General features: G+C 41.5%; 1 protein-coding gene and 1 long non-coding RNA gene across 4 annotated transcripts; one reads left to right on the top strand and one right to left on the bottom strand.

Moving 5' to 3' along the window:
• Positions 1 to 2,455: 2,455 nt before the first annotated feature.
• YIPF5 (Yip1 domain family member 5) lies at positions 2,456 to 9,485 on the bottom strand. Of its 3 annotated transcripts, none has more exons than XM_054217545.1 (6): positions 9,352 to 9,485; positions 8,940 to 9,050; positions 7,230 to 7,399; positions 5,818 to 5,963; positions 3,578 to 3,759; positions 2,456 to 2,922 (listed from the first exon to the last, which is right to left on the bottom strand). In XM_054217545.1, the coding sequence occupies exons 2-6, from the start codon at positions 9,038 to 9,040 to the stop codon at positions 2,760 to 2,762; spliced, it is 762 nt and encodes a 253-aa protein (XP_054073520.1). In that variant the 5' UTR covers positions 9,041 to 9,050; positions 9,352 to 9,485; the 3' UTR covers positions 2,456 to 2,759. The 3 variants fall into 3 exon arrangements, with proteins under 3 accessions (XP_054073520.1, XP_054073522.1, XP_054073523.1); XM_054217547.1 differs by having other exon boundaries at positions 8,940 to 9,046; positions 9,352 to 9,443; XM_054217548.1 differs by lacking the exon at positions 9,352 to 9,485 and having other exon boundaries at positions 7,230 to 7,395.
• A 73-nt stretch (positions 9,486 to 9,558) lies between these two features.
• LOC128916359 (uncharacterized) lies at positions 9,559 to 13,213 on the top strand. Its single transcript, XR_008468943.1, has 3 exons — positions 9,559 to 9,726; positions 11,163 to 11,210; positions 11,316 to 13,213. It is a non-coding gene; the product is annotated as an uncharacterized LOC128916359 (long non-coding RNA).
• Positions 13,214 to 14,763: the final 1,550 nt, after the last annotated feature.

Raw genomic sequence — 14,763 nt, forward strand, 5'->3', positions numbered from 1 at the left:
GAAACGTAACTAAAATTGAAGCAAGATCTAGGACAAAACATCGTTACAGAAAATCAATGGGATTGATTTTGGAAAGGCAATAAACAGAGTCAATGGAATCACATTAATTAAAGTACCAGAAATTTGGGACATTTAAGACGACCAGTCTAGACATAACATTGTGTTTTTATAAAGTCCTCTGTGAATTAAAGTGTTTGACCTTCTACTCCCATCTGCTTCTCTCCTGCCCCCAAGAGACCAGTCAGAAATTCACTGCTAAATTCTCCACAATGTGAGCTGAAGATCACAAAACGCTGCCAAAACTCAAACCTCACTGCTTGAGTGGAAGGTGTAATATCCTCTACTGCCAGAGCAAGGACTTTGTGAACATATATCTCAAAATAAATACCTTTTCATATGGTCTTTCCAAGCTCAGCAGCTGTATCGCCAGTGCCATACCGGGACACGCTGATTTCAATGTTTTTCCTGTGCACTTAGTCTGCTCATGCTGTGGCGAGAGAAGAGGTTATTGACAGCAGTTTAACAGAGAAGCGATCACCCCTGAAGCTGGCCGCAGAACCAGCCCAAGCTTTAAGAAATGAACCACATTCATATAGGCAAGGTAAGCTTAATTAGCCCGCTTCACAAAAATACAATATTTGAGTATTAGAACCTGATGTGCTCAAGCAAGTATGGGAGCTTTTATACTTACTAGAACAATTCTGTATTTAATTAGGCCTCATTAGTAAAGGTAATCACTGTAATTCATTTGCACAAATAGAGGACATCGTGCTCCATCAGCAGGTAATGTTCTTCATTAAAAAGAGTAAGAACTTTGTGCGCCAGGGCAGATGTGGTCTAGTAATCCAAAGAAATCAGAGCTACAGAGTATAACATTTTGCTAAATAAAATCAACTCACCACTTTTATTTAGCACGATAATTTGTAATAACATAGCAAAGTAGAAAATTATCTGGGCTCTTGAATTTGCTTCTGGAAAGAAACTGAAGTCTGAGTTTTAAAATTCATTGTTAAAGCCAGTTACAGTACACAACACAAGTCAGAACGGTTTTGTGCAGCAGTGTTTGGTTCTTTACGGTTTTACACTCACATGACACATCACCCAACGCCCAGTGACAGAAGCAAAAGCTGGCTCTGGCCAAGAAAGAAGGACCTTGTCAGTAACTTCTAGTGGCACTAGGAAGATATTTTTAGGAGAACATGCAAGAGTAAGGGAAGAGCATACAAAAACGTGTGCTGAGCCTTTGAAACTATTTAATTCCCATATCGCCAAGGCGAAAGCTTTCCTCTGAAGATGCACTCGCACCCCGAGTCTCAGCAGAAGGTGGGAACATACCACGGCTGAGCAGAGATTCAGCTCCTGCAGTCTACAAATAGATCATTCCACGCACACGACCATCAGACTAACACCTGTGGGACACTCAACTACATTAAATCCCTTGGATTACATTGCTGAAGAAATGGGAGTTACAATATAGCGCTTTGCTACAGCTTTTTCATTTCCAAGGTGGGGGCAGAGAATTACTATCTACATAAGTAACCTCTCCCCCACCCCCCCAGATGAATTAAAATGTCTGTATCCTTTTCTATCTTACTTTAAGAACTAGCAAGTGCTTCTGTGAAGAACAGCCAGTTTTGCTCTCCCACTTCTCACACTTGTAAGACTTCTTGTGACTAACGTCACAAACTATACTTCTCATGTAAGATTAAACACTTGTGACTGAAGCAAACATCAAATCCCCCAACTGAATAGCTTTAAATACGATTTTGCTTCATTATTCAAGTTTCTATTTTAGCAACTGAATTCCATTAAAAAATCAAACAACTTTTTCAAAATTTAAGGAAAATTTAATCAATATGCCTTAAATTATTTTACAGTAACTACAATACTGACAAGCATAACATTTTCAAAATGGTGTTTTTCTTGGAAGTACTGCAAAAGAGATTACTCTTCATCTACTCGTATGTGCACCATTAGGAAAAGAAACTCTAGTTGAAGTCATCTTCAGAAATCCAAGTTAACACAGAGCTACTTAGACATCCAAATGTATTCGTATTTCAAGTGTGACAGAATTACAGATCCCTTTAATTTTTAAGCATCTGTTTTCTAATTCATAATTTAAGTATCTTAAATCCTGAATTACTACCACATCAAATGAACAAATGAATGAGACCAAAGAGCTTAAGAGTATATTTGTTAAAATATAGAAAATACCCTAATTGCTTGTGTTCATTTGTGCATTTTGCTTTTGGTAAGAGGGGACAGGAAACAGGTTCCTTATTATTGCCGATTTATTCGGAGTACCCCAATTCTACGGCATCTGCAGTTCTGTTGACTTTTTCGGATAAAAATCTATCAATTTATAACTGCAAACCTACTCCCTCCCTCACTCCCATAAAAAAGAAAAAAAAACAACAAACAAAACCAAACAAAAACTAAACAAAAAACACAACTCTCAAATAAACAACCAAAATTTACTTTTCTAAAGATATAGGAATGGGAAAGAAATGACATTAACTTGATAAGCATGAACACTTATTAAAGCTATAGACACCTCAGGTCAATTGAAAACAGTATTCAAAGTCCTAAAAAAGTGAACACGAGACATTTTTTTCATTGTTCCAGATGATTCAAAACAGGTCTAAGTTTCATGACAGCAACACTACAGAGTTGTTTGCAGCTGTTTCTGGTCCAACTAAACGTTCCAAGTTGATGTTTTCATTTTGGCCCACTGGAGTCCAACAGTTTGGACAGTCTATTCAAAACACAGAAATGAGAGCAAAGACTCCGTACAGTAACGCACAGGGGTATGCTACTAGAAGTTGTTGTCCTTCCATTGCTAAGGCAGAAATAAAGATTTTGGAAGCAGAAAAGCTGCACCAGCCAATGATTCCAGCCGTGAGAATAATCCCCATCATTCCCCTGTAAAGACAGAAATAAAGAGAATTCATTTAAGACTTGTGTATATATGCTTATAGGAGTCGTAACTGGACTTCTTCTAACACCTTTTACAGATTCTAAGATGAACTTTTATATTTGACATTAAATGAAATAGTTCCAGTAAAGACTTCAGAATTATATTATTCAATTCTGACAGCATAAAAAAAAAATCCCAAAGTTAACTTTGTGCACATGAAATGGAAAACCAGTGAGTAAAGTAACTGTCGCAAGTTCTTTCTTTTCAGTTCCTGACATCATATAGCTATGAGGAATCACACTGATTTTCTTCTGTTTGTCAAATTCGAATTTGTATCTTAAATTATAATTACTTTTACACTTTATAGGTACTGAGATTTGTCAGATTCAAAGCCGACTGAAAACAAGCTTGAGATTGTTATTTGAGTCTATGTATTTAAAAGCTGTTAATTGACGTAGATAAAACCAGTATTCACCTGTCTTTCATCCAGTCAATACCTGAAGACCACTGATATTTATGTTTTTATCCTTACTACAAATTCCTGTCATATTCAAATTATATGCAGCTTCATCACTGAATATGAAAATTCCTTTTAATGATTTCCTTCACCATCTCATGGGAGAGGAATGTATTACCAAATTATAAAGTTTATGTACTTACTGCAACGAAAATACAATTGCAAAAGTGGAAAGTAGGATCATTGGAAGAAGACAGTATCCAAGGACACTGGCAACGCAGCCAAACGAGACGCCCGTCATGCTCATTAAGTTCAGGAGACAAAACATCCCTAAACATCCGATTGCACTTATTCCATACACGTAACCAAACTGAATTTTACCAGCCTGAAAGTCAAGCAGAGCAATGCCTGTTAGTTACCAGAACAAGTAACGCCTTCCACAAACAACAGGACGTGGAAAGAACGTTCATGGAGTGTCTTCACTTTCCCCATTGTCCCCCACCCCCAATTCCTATACTCACATTCCACAGGCAGTATCTTCCCACAACCTGAATTCCAGGAGAGCTGTATATTCTAGGCACTCAACAGGGACATTTATGTTAACTTTATGTATCTCAATAAACAGATTTTGATCTAATTGTTATTCTTCGATCTGGGCTGCAAATGCCTGCGAATTCTTTAGGGTTTAATCAACTAACTTCTAGCATCAGTTGATCGCTTGCAGTAATAATCTTTACAGAACTAGTGTATAAAGACCAAAAAATTGTAATTCAGGAACTTCTTGACTAATCCAGAGCTGAAGTCCTTTAATTTGCAATAGACTCCACACAGTTATAGCAATGTAAATTACAAAAAATCATGGCTCAGCTTCAGCCGTTTCTGAAAAGCACCATATACAAGCAGCAGAATTAGCTCACGTAGATTTTTAAAAGTCAAATCAGAACTTTGCTTACTAACAAGTATGCGGAAAGTATACGTGCATTATTTCAAAACACACGTATCCTATGTCATCATTTGTTTTTCCAACGAGGAGATCGATGCTTCCCTTGTAACACCTATCAAAACACACACCACGCATGGCGTCCACCCCTGCAGTAACACAGGACCGCAGTGACCGAAGCTCTGACGGTGTACAGCTTTCAGGTCTGTCTCCCACTACTAACTTCCAAATGAAGATGATTTATAATCCAGCTCTCTGCTTCCTCAAACGCTATAGAAAGCAATCGTATCTGCTTTAATCTTCTTGCTAGGTTACGCTTGTGTTTTCTCACTACACTCAATGCATTTTAAAACATAAAAAAAGCACACAGGAGAAAGTGATAATTTCTTATCAAAAGAACATTCAAATGTATCTATTATAAACATGTTCATTAATTCTACCGGCCTAGTTTCCATAAATAAAGGTTACTTATTAAAAGTAGGCTTAAAGTGCCCTTGGTACCAAAATACTGTGTTCTAAGTCTCGTGGCAATGGGAAATTTTAGGCAAAAATTAAATGCAGTGCCTGAAGGCATTTAGAGCAAAAAACTGATTAAAGATATTGAAGCTTTCAATGACAAGGAATACCGTTTGCTGCTGCTCTGTCATTTCATAATTGACACTTTTGAATCATTAAAACACAATCTTATTTCAATTAAACTCAACTAAGAAAAACCACCAGGCTTCAACAGCTGCTAACCTATTAAGTAGTATAAACAATTTGAAAGCAGGTTTACTTCAGAAGTGTTTTACCAGACTGACTCTTGATACTGAAAGTCATGCCTAATGTATCAGTACTTATGAAATCACTTTTTACACGTGAATTTGGAGTTTCATTGCCTCTTAAAGATCAGTAAAGAACAATGAATAAACAGTATGGAGCAAAGAAATACAACGAAACAAAACAGAGAAGTAGACTCAAATATTAAACACACTAAGAGTTAAAAACCAAAAAAACCTCCTAAATGAAGAATTGAAATAAATATTCAAGTATTTAATGTGTCCATTGTTCTGATTCCTGGTAAGACAGAAGATAACAGAGACACTGCAAAAAGACAAGTTTTGGTTCTGAAAGTAAAACATTTCAATCTACAAAATGTCCCGAACAGGTAAAAATCTGAGAACATGGGTCACACCCATTCCTGTGACAAAAGGGAGCCATATTCTTCAAAAGCAAAGTAGGAAAAGAAATATGAATGACGCTGAAATAATTGCCAGGCAAAAAACAAGTACAAAGATTTGGATTCAAACTGCACTGATGTAAAGTGATAGCGAACTCATTAATTTCAATCCCCTGTGTGTGAAGCCCCAGCTCCTCTTCCATATAGCTACAAATTCTTGGTCAGGATGGGCTTGTTTGGCCTCCATGCCAAGAAGTCACTTCCAAGAAGTATAGACTTTTTTCCCCAGTATTTCCAAGAATATTAATGCACAAACAGTAATATTTTTGCAATCAATATCTTACCAGTAATAACGTGGCTCCAAAAGCTAGACAGAAGACCATTGGTCCAGCCAAATCAGTCTCATTCATGATGCTGCCATCTGCCACTTTTAATGGGTGTAGCACCGTTAGTGTCTTCTGCCAAATGTGGTCAAAATTGATCCCCAATTCTACAAAGTACATGAAAAGAATTATGCGTATTTATTTCATTTTCTCCCCTTCCTGTTGCCCCCATTTGCTTCACACTTTAGTTTTCCCTGCCTCTCCACTTCTAAACCTCCTCCAGATACCATTCTACAGGGACCAGAGAATGGAGTCACTCCATCTTTCCTCAACCTGCTGAGCGTGCTGCCTCCACACATTCCAGGTCTCAAATGCTTGGAAGTGACAAGGTGGTTTCTGAAGGACCAGGTAAGAGCGTAAGGGCGGTGTTCTGGGACAGCCCAGAAGTCCACTTAGCCCAGTACCCTGTCCCTGTAAGTGGCCAAAAGCAGATACGTACGAAAGACTATAAGCGCAGAACATGCAGATTGTTCAAATCTCCAGTGACTGATGGCTCAAGGATTTCTAATTCAAAGTAGTTCCTCTACTAAATTACCCTCAGTGGATTTCTCTTCCGTAAACCACCCGTTGAGCCCACTAAATAAACCACCCACCCCTTTTAACACTCAGTGTCTCATGACAAGGAGTTTCACAGCTCCCTCCACGTAGATATGATTTCAAGTCAATCTGTACAGTTTGAGCACAGTCGTGCACGAAAACCTAGTTACAAATGCAGTTACTATTTGCCCACCTCAGGCCCTGGGATGCAGCTGTGTAAACAAAATAGTTTTTTGAAGAAAACAAAAAATGCACAACAGGGTGGAAGGTATCATGAATACCTCTCTCTAACCAGTAACAGTACGGGTTTCTTTAGTTGTTTGATACTGAACAATGACAGCTATAAGCTGGAAGCTGAAACCATCAATCCAGACACTAGCTACATATCTGCTCTGGCATCCTGCACAGGCTGTATTCTACAGAGGAATTTCTGCAGTGTTTAGCATTCCTCTTTAGCAATGAAACATTTCAATTCTAACCAAAGAACCAAATGAAACTAACTGCATCAACTTATTCCACAAAAAGTGGGCAAGTATAAGTATTGTTTACAACAATAGAAAGTGTTTTGCCATAGGCCCTGTATGAAGTCGCATTATGCATTTAATTATGTCTTCCACAGAACAGCTGATGTGAAGTAATAGAGCACAAATTTAAAACCGCAGAAGTTCACACCAGAACATGCATTTCATATAGCTAAATACAGTTAAGTTAAAAAAATTAATGAGAATTTCAAATCAACTGTGCACTTTCAGAGGCAGGGAATACAAACCCTGCTATGCAACTTATCCCCAAATTGGGAAGAGTTTTGGATTTTGGCCATAAAGCATAAGTTATACCTTCTAATAGAGGAGGCTCATCCTCAAAATTACTTCCATAAAAAGACTGTGCTGAAGTTGGAGCATACGTCTGTGTCGGCTGATAAATCTGCCCTGTGTAAGGCTGCTGCTGCATCATGTCTGGAGGGACAAATCCACTTTGTTGAGAGTATTCATAGCCTCCATACTGCCTACAAAGAATGACATCGCATTACAGACAGATAGAGAATTTTATTTTAAACACCTCCGTGCAAAAGCAAAGCTTGTTTTCAGTAAATAAGTTGCAGCAAATAACCCTTTCTTCTTTTTTAAAAAGTCACATTAGATGATCCCCCTACTTGGATCAAAGCCTTTTAGGCATAGAGCCACGTTTGTCAATTCAAACCCTTATAAACAATACTGTTAAGTTAAACAAGATAATTCTTGCTACATACGCTAGTATTGCTTTTTAAGTCAGAGGCCTTCAAAAATGACCGTTATCCACTGACTGAATTACTACTACTGGCTGTAGACCTGTAAAACAGCAGGAAAATTTTACACCTCAAAACTTATTCCAATATTGTCCATTAATTACTACTGCCATCTCATTTGGTGACAGCATTAATTTGCTACTTAGAATGCTTATTTGCAAACTCACTATTAGACAACGAAGTTGAGCATACTATCTCTTTTGTACCCCTCCATATTTAAAAAATGAGCTTGTTTTCCCCTTCACTTTCAGGCACCACGTGCATCAGGTAGCATGGTGACACATGAGAAGGAACTGAACACATTACAACATCTACCTACAGGACACGATGCAGGGGAAAAAAAATGGGCCATTCTTCAGTTTCTATTTCACATATTCTCCATTATTTACTAAACAATCAATTTATACTGTCTTTGGAATACTTTCCTTATAGACTTTATATGTTAAAAAAAAGCCTCATGAAAGTTTTCCTCTGTTCCTAAACAAACTCATAAGCTATTCTTGCCACTAACCATTTCCAAGCCTGACTACAGAAATTTTGGCAAACATCTTCAAAATAGTTTAAAAATACTAATATAAAGAAAGAAAGCCCAGAACTCCTTCTCCTTTCTTTCCTTGTGTTAGCAGAGTTCAGCCTCATCACAGCCCTGTCATCCTTTCCAGGGTGCAAACAGGCATCGACCCGCTCCATCTATCGCAGGGATCCCACAGGTCACAAAACCGTCCAAAACCCTCAGCCTGAGACTGGAGATTTACAAAGGACTCCCAAGAGCTCCCCTGACCTAAAGACGTCACCACGCTTCCCCGCTAGAGCCTAGGGATCACCACTAACGCTGCCGGTTCATTTACGTGACACCGTCAGCTCATTTATGTGACACCGTAACCAATTTTCACTCCCTGAGTGACTGGAGATGGACTTACAGAACAGCAGTATTGCTTTTCCCAAAGATGTGAAGATTACTCAGATAATTAAATTACTCATATAACCTTTCTTTCATTTTTCTAATCTTTGCTTTAAATGTAGAAGGCAGAGTATTCAACATACAAGTGCTTTATATCTCCATTTATAGGATAAGTTATATCCTTCATAAAGCAGAGCAACAGGAATTCCAACTACAAGCAACAGCAGCTGGCTGAAATGCCGATCCTTTTCTGCATAAACAGACAACCCCTTAAGTCTCTTAGCTCAGGCCTGGCAGCTAAAGCAGCATGACTGAAGGGCTTTACACATTACACAAGCTCAAAAGACATGCAGGAGTTACTTGCTGTACGGTCTTCCGCTGTAATCGTAGGACTGTGTCTGGTCATCAATGCTGTAGCTCGTCTGGAAGAAGTCTGTGTTGAAGCTGTCAAACCCAGACATGGCAAGCTATCTGGAAGAGAACAGCCAGGATTGCTGGGGTCTCCGCACCCACCCGGAACGGCAGCGCTCCCGAGAGGCCAGGCGGCCCTGTCCGGCCCGGGGAGCCCCCCTCGAGGCCGCCGTAAGCCCCCGACGGCACAGAGGCCGTGCTGGGAGCTTCCTTGCCGCCCCCGCCGCCCGCGCTCAGGCCGACCCCAGACGCGCCGTTCGCCACCCCAGCGCCCGAGGCCCCCAGGCCCGGTTTCCCCCCGGGGAAGGCGGCCCGGGAAGGACAAGCAGAGGGAAGTCATTACCCGACGACCCGAACCCACCTCAGCCCCTCCGGGCCCAGCCCCACACCCGCCGCCGCGACCCCTGCGACGTGTCACCCAGCGGCGCGAGCACTTCCGGGGGCAGCAGGGCCGCGCCTGCGCACGGCGCGCTCGGCGGAGCGGCTCCAGCGGGCACGCGCCGCCGCCAGCCTCGCCCCTCGCCGCGCCCCTCTGCTCGCGTGGCGCCGCTGCGTTGCCGAGGGGACGGCGCGCGGGGAGGAATCAAGATGGCGGCGGCGGTGGCAAGATGGTGGCGGGGTGCTGGGATGGCGGCGGTGCTTAGGGTCGCTCGCCGCGTTCTGTGGCTCGTCCCGGGGGAGGGCTCGGTCGCCCCTCTCAGGGTCGCCGGCCTGGCGGTCGCGCAGCCCCCGCGAGGTGGGAAGCTGGTGTTTTTCCCTGCGTTGTTCCTCCTCCCTGTTAGAACTGAGTCTTTGAAGCTTCATGGCTTCTGCCTCCCATTGTTTTGCCTAAAATCTGAAGAAAAGCAAAATATTGGCTTTTAAATCCATGCAAGGAGTAAAGTTCCATCCATGTTCCGCTTGGCACTGAAGCATTATCGGTCAGTGCCTCCTTTCATTCCTTTGCCTCGTGTTACGTGCTGAGTCACATTCCCCAGCTGTGACATAGTAGAGTAATACCAATTTATTGTGAGGTGAAGCTGTAATGCGCTGTGTAACCGCTAATTGTTATTTACTTTTACTGTTTTAGTGCAGCTACCAATGACATGTAAAAAAATCAATGAGGGTTGTAAATTCATCAATATCGCCCTGTCAGAAAAGTCCTCAGAAACGCAGAGGGCACGTCCCGTGGAGGCCGCGCAGGGCAGACGCTGGGGGGTGGAAGCACAAGGGCCGTTGGGCCTGTGGCATCCGCCAGGTCCCCAGTGTCTATGTCTTGATGTTCAGTAGCTGGATGCAAATTTTTTGTTTCACTACCGTTTACATACATAGTGACATTGGAAGGTTCTTGGTAAGAGTTCAGTATTAATGCGTTTGAGGTCACAGAAGAATTTATTATTAAGGAACTTTTTAGTTGTAAAAAATCTCTTTCTTCCCAGGATTTTTTTTCCTATGACTCATAAAAAACAATCGTATTGTTAATCCTTGTATAAATGTGGAGAAGAGTAGGGATAAAATGCCATTTGTGCGATTCAGACACAATTCTTGTTGGCATCAGTGAGAGTAAGAGAGCAGACTTTATCCCTGGCAATATTATTTTGCAATGTTTTTTTAAGGTGTTGTTTTTTTTTTTCTCAAGGCCACAGCTTAGTTACACGACGTGGTTTTGCCTGCAAGTTTAGCAGCTTGTCCCATGATCTGTCTAGATCTCCTAAAGGGAGCAGGGTGTGCTCTGTTCACTGCATGGGTGGGAGAGTGTGTGTGAAACTGCAGGTGCTGAAGGAAATGGAGTAGGTGATGGTGCTGCTGAGTGAAAAGTAAATAATTGCTGTCATTTAATATTAGACCTTCATACCCTTTCACATGTCCACATTACATAAAATTAATATTTTCCTGAGGTGAGACAAAAAAATTGCTGGAGCCATGAATCTTCCTGTCTTTATTAAAGAGCAGCTGTTAGCCTGTCCCACACAAATAAGCTGCAGGAGCTGGGAATACTGTGGAATTGAGAAAAACATGACTGGGACTGAAGACAGTCTTATGTGAAGAAGCTCCTTTCCTTCACAGTCCTTTGTTATTTAGTCTGTTTATCTCTCTAGTTTCATCATTTTCCTCCCTTTTTTTCATGTAGGGACAGGGGAAAAGGCTGTACTCAGACTGTTAACTAGAATTTGTTTTTATTCACTACTGAAGGTCCTGGTGCGGAGCGCAGGAAGAAGCGAGTGTGCACTGCTGACTCAGGTGGGCTTCGTCGTGGACAGCCAGGGAAAACCCCAGCTGAGTTAGTTTACCTGAAACCAGAATGACATGAATCGTGATTGCCACTTTATTGTTGTCTCTGAATAGATCCATGGTAATGAGGTTTAGAAATGTGTCAGCTGCGCACACATGAAGAGTTGCAATGCCATGCTTCATATAGCCTGACTTCTTGTATGCATCCTGGAACCAAATGCTTGCCACTTGGGCACATGTGCTTCTGCAAGTGGGAGTCCCTGTTTTGAAGTATGTATACATTTGTTTTTTTAATTCATTTTGGCTCAGGACATGATTACAGTTATTTTGTTACAAACTCTCATGTATGTAATTTTCTTCTAGTGAGATTACTGTATTTAAATTATAGTCCTGTTACAAGCCTTTCCTGCAAAACATATCTTGTGGTGCAGTACACACGGTATCTCCTGAGAAGAGCCTCCCAGAAAGTGTGCATGTCTGTAGAACTGAATGAAATAACGGTGGAGGAATTATAGCCATAGATAATACAGAGATCAGTAACTGTGGTATAAGCTGTTTCTTGCAAATTTGTACTTTAAGTGAATTAGTGTTTGAAGGCTGAGAAGATCCCAGCTTTCATGGAAGACCCATAGAGTGTACAGGCTGCATCTGATGTTGGTGACTTAGTGCCACTTCGCTGAACTGTGTGATGTTGTTGCAGTTCACTAGACAGTAAAATGAGACCCAAATCCCAGGCAGTGGGCTGTATAATTGTGATCTGCTGGTGAAATGCTCTTTGGCTAGAAATGTGTTTGGATTTGCTTAGATTATTAGAATTTACTCACAGCTTAGGTTGAGCTTTCATTAATTAGTTCTCCCTGCACTAAGCATCTCAACATTACTTTAGGTTATCAACGGTTTCAGCTTTGCAGGACAAATTCGCACTCATCTGCAGCAGTGTATAGTCTGATACAGGCCAATGGGTTCAAGGGAAGATAAGGCATCGCAGCTACACAACTGCTTCCGTCCCGTATTGTTTGGAAAGGGCATTATATGAACAGCCTTGCTGGCCATGCCGAGAGGTACAGACTAGTAAGGCACCAAACGCCCTGGCAAAATTTCTTGAGGGACCAGCTCCAGCTGCACCCCTGGTTACCTGGACAGGGGATCTGGCTTTGCAAGAGGCCTTGAAATGGCTCCAACATGGGAAGAATAAAGATACTCACAAAATTAGTACATGGGTTACACAGTGCTGATGTCATAATGCTACCCAGTGAGGACCAAACTTTGTTTTAGCTGTAACATTAAAAAGCACACTATAATTACACCAGTGTTAATAATGGGATAATTTGACCCAGACTGAGAATAAAAGTATTATTCAAAGAACTTTGGAAATGTTGGAGGAAGAGGAAAAAGGTGGGGAGGAAGAGGTCTGCTGAAGTAGGCTTTGCTATGGCAGAACTTGTAAGAGAGAAAGGAAGTCCCTACAGAAGGATGACTGAAAACAACAATTTTTGTTTAATCCTTGCATGATGTGAGTGCACGAGATCTCTGTCCGCTTATACATGCTGGATCTGTTGAAGAGTCGGAGACCCTCCAGGACTGTTTGCTTAGCAGATTGCTTTGTAGAACAGTGTCCATGAAATTCTAAAGGTTTTGTCAGCGTTGGATATATCAATTCTTGATCAAAATGTTGCTAGATGTACAATGATTGTTATCTAAATTAGTGGAACATGATTCCCCCTTACTGTCAGTTTTTGAAAACTTAGAACCTTGTGCAATAAATTTGCTTTGGATTTGGTGTTTGACAGAAGGAGCACACAGTTTTATTTGCAGAAGCTGTGCCCACACTCTGTATGTTACTTGATGGAAAAAAAATGTTGTCGTGTGTCTTCTATTTGAATTGTTTGCCTTGCACCATGCCTGTGCTCACGTGCTGAGCAGCTGTGAAAGATATTCTTCCCCTTTGCCTTTTTTTTGATGAAAATACATTGTGCACCTGAGTTCTGAATAAAATATCAAGGGCAAATCTGTAAAATGCTTTAATATGTACTTGTTAATAAACCCTGCTTTATGGCGCTCATGCTCTTTTGCTAGCAGATCCTTTTCTAAGGGAGATTCTGCCATTTAGTGTTTCTTTATGATTTTTCTTCAAAGTGAAAAATTTGTTAGGGCTTTTTATTCCCACATACTGCTGGATACTGCTCTAGAGCTGGAGTAGTGCATCCAGCCCTTGAGCCCCCAGCACAGAAAAGACATGGACCTGTTGGAGCAGGTCCAGAGGAGGCCACAGAGGTTCTCTGAGGGCTGGAGCCCCTCTGCTGTGAGGACAGGCTGAGAGAGTTGGGGGGGTTCAGCCTGGAGAAGAGAAGGCTCCAGGGAGACCTTAAAGCCCCTTCCAGTCCCTAAAGGGGCTCCAGGAGAGCTCGGGAGGGACTCTGGATCAGGGAGGGGAGCCATGGGATGAGGGAGAACGGTTTTACACTGAAAGAGGGGAGATTTAGATTAAGTATCAGGAAGAAATTCTTTGCTGTGAGGGTGGTGAGCCCCTGGCCCAGGTTGCCCAGAGAAGCTGTGGCTGCCCCATCCCTGGAGGTGTTCAAGGCCAGGTTGGATGGGGCTTGGAGCAACCTGGTCTGCTGGGAGGTGTCCCTGCCCAGAGGTATTGGACTAGATGACCTTTAAAGGTCACTTCCAACCCAAATTATTCTATGATTCTATGTTTTTATGATTTCAGCAGATGAGATTCTCACTGTATGTAATTCACACTACCAGATCAGTGGATAATGTATTATTTTAGCTCAGTATCATACTTTTTCTTGCCTGGCTCACTTCTTGAGAACTCAGTTTTGAGAGCTGCCTGAGTGATATGAAGACCACTCCACTCTAGGAATGATATACACCCTTTAGAAAAGTGGCTGGGTTAAAGGTCTGTAACTCTGCAAGGGCCTGGAATTTATTCCAACCAGGGCTTTGCTATGGATTGATATTGGATCGGAAGCCTTGTCTGGAAGCACTAACATCTGCCTACAGGAGATATATATTCTGGTAAGCCAGAATTGGGCCCAACACATCTGTTGGGGACAGGCATTTCTTTTTTTCTTTGCCATGCCACCCTTCTTAGAAGCTGCACTCTTTTCTCTGATGTGATGGAGTTTTGCCCTGGCAAAATATTGCATTGGCTCAGTATTTAGATATGAGACTGCTGAGGAGCACTGAATGTTACAGGGTATGTGGCTGGGTGATCCTTAGGTGGCACCTTGAAGTCATTTCTGAATCAAAGCGTAAGCCTAGAACTGCAAGTACTGGGGTTTTTTTTCTTCTTTTTTTTTATTTTAACTATTGTGTGTAAAAATCGCACAGAATGATGAAAGTTCCCATGTGGCTTTTTAGCTGAAATCTTCTGTCCAAAATCCAACCTAGATATTTTTTTCTTCCCAGAATTACTCCTTGAATTCCTGCTGGAAATTATCGCTACTTCTATGAGCGCCTTAAAGTTCTGCACGGTGTTGCTAAATGCTGATAAACAGCTTCTACATTTCTAATTATGCGTAGGCGACTTGATTCGTATTTATAGCTTGTA

Source organism: Rissa tridactyla, chromosome 11 (genome assembly GCF_028500815.1).
Source record: "Rissa tridactyla isolate bRisTri1 chromosome 11, bRisTri1.patW.cur.20221130, whole genome shotgun sequence".
Classification (NCBI taxonomy): Eukaryota; Metazoa; Chordata; class Aves; order Charadriiformes; family Laridae; genus Rissa; species Rissa tridactyla.

What these genes read in the sequence shown, in the direction of transcription:
- YIPF5 (XM_054217545.1), bottom strand. Translation starts at nt 9,040, where the DNA reads ATGTCTGGGTTTGACAGCTTCAACACAGACTTCTTCCAGACGAGCTAC. An exon ending in TGAGCCTCCTCTATTAGAAG is followed by an intron (nt 5,964 to 7,229) that starts GTATAACTTATG and finishes TGTACTTTGTAG; the next exon opens with AATTGGGGATCAATTTTGAC. An exon ending in GCAATTGTATTTTCGTTGCA is followed by an intron (nt 2,923 to 3,577) that starts GTAAGTACATAA and finishes CTGTCTTTACAG; the next exon opens with GGGAATGATGGGGATTATTC.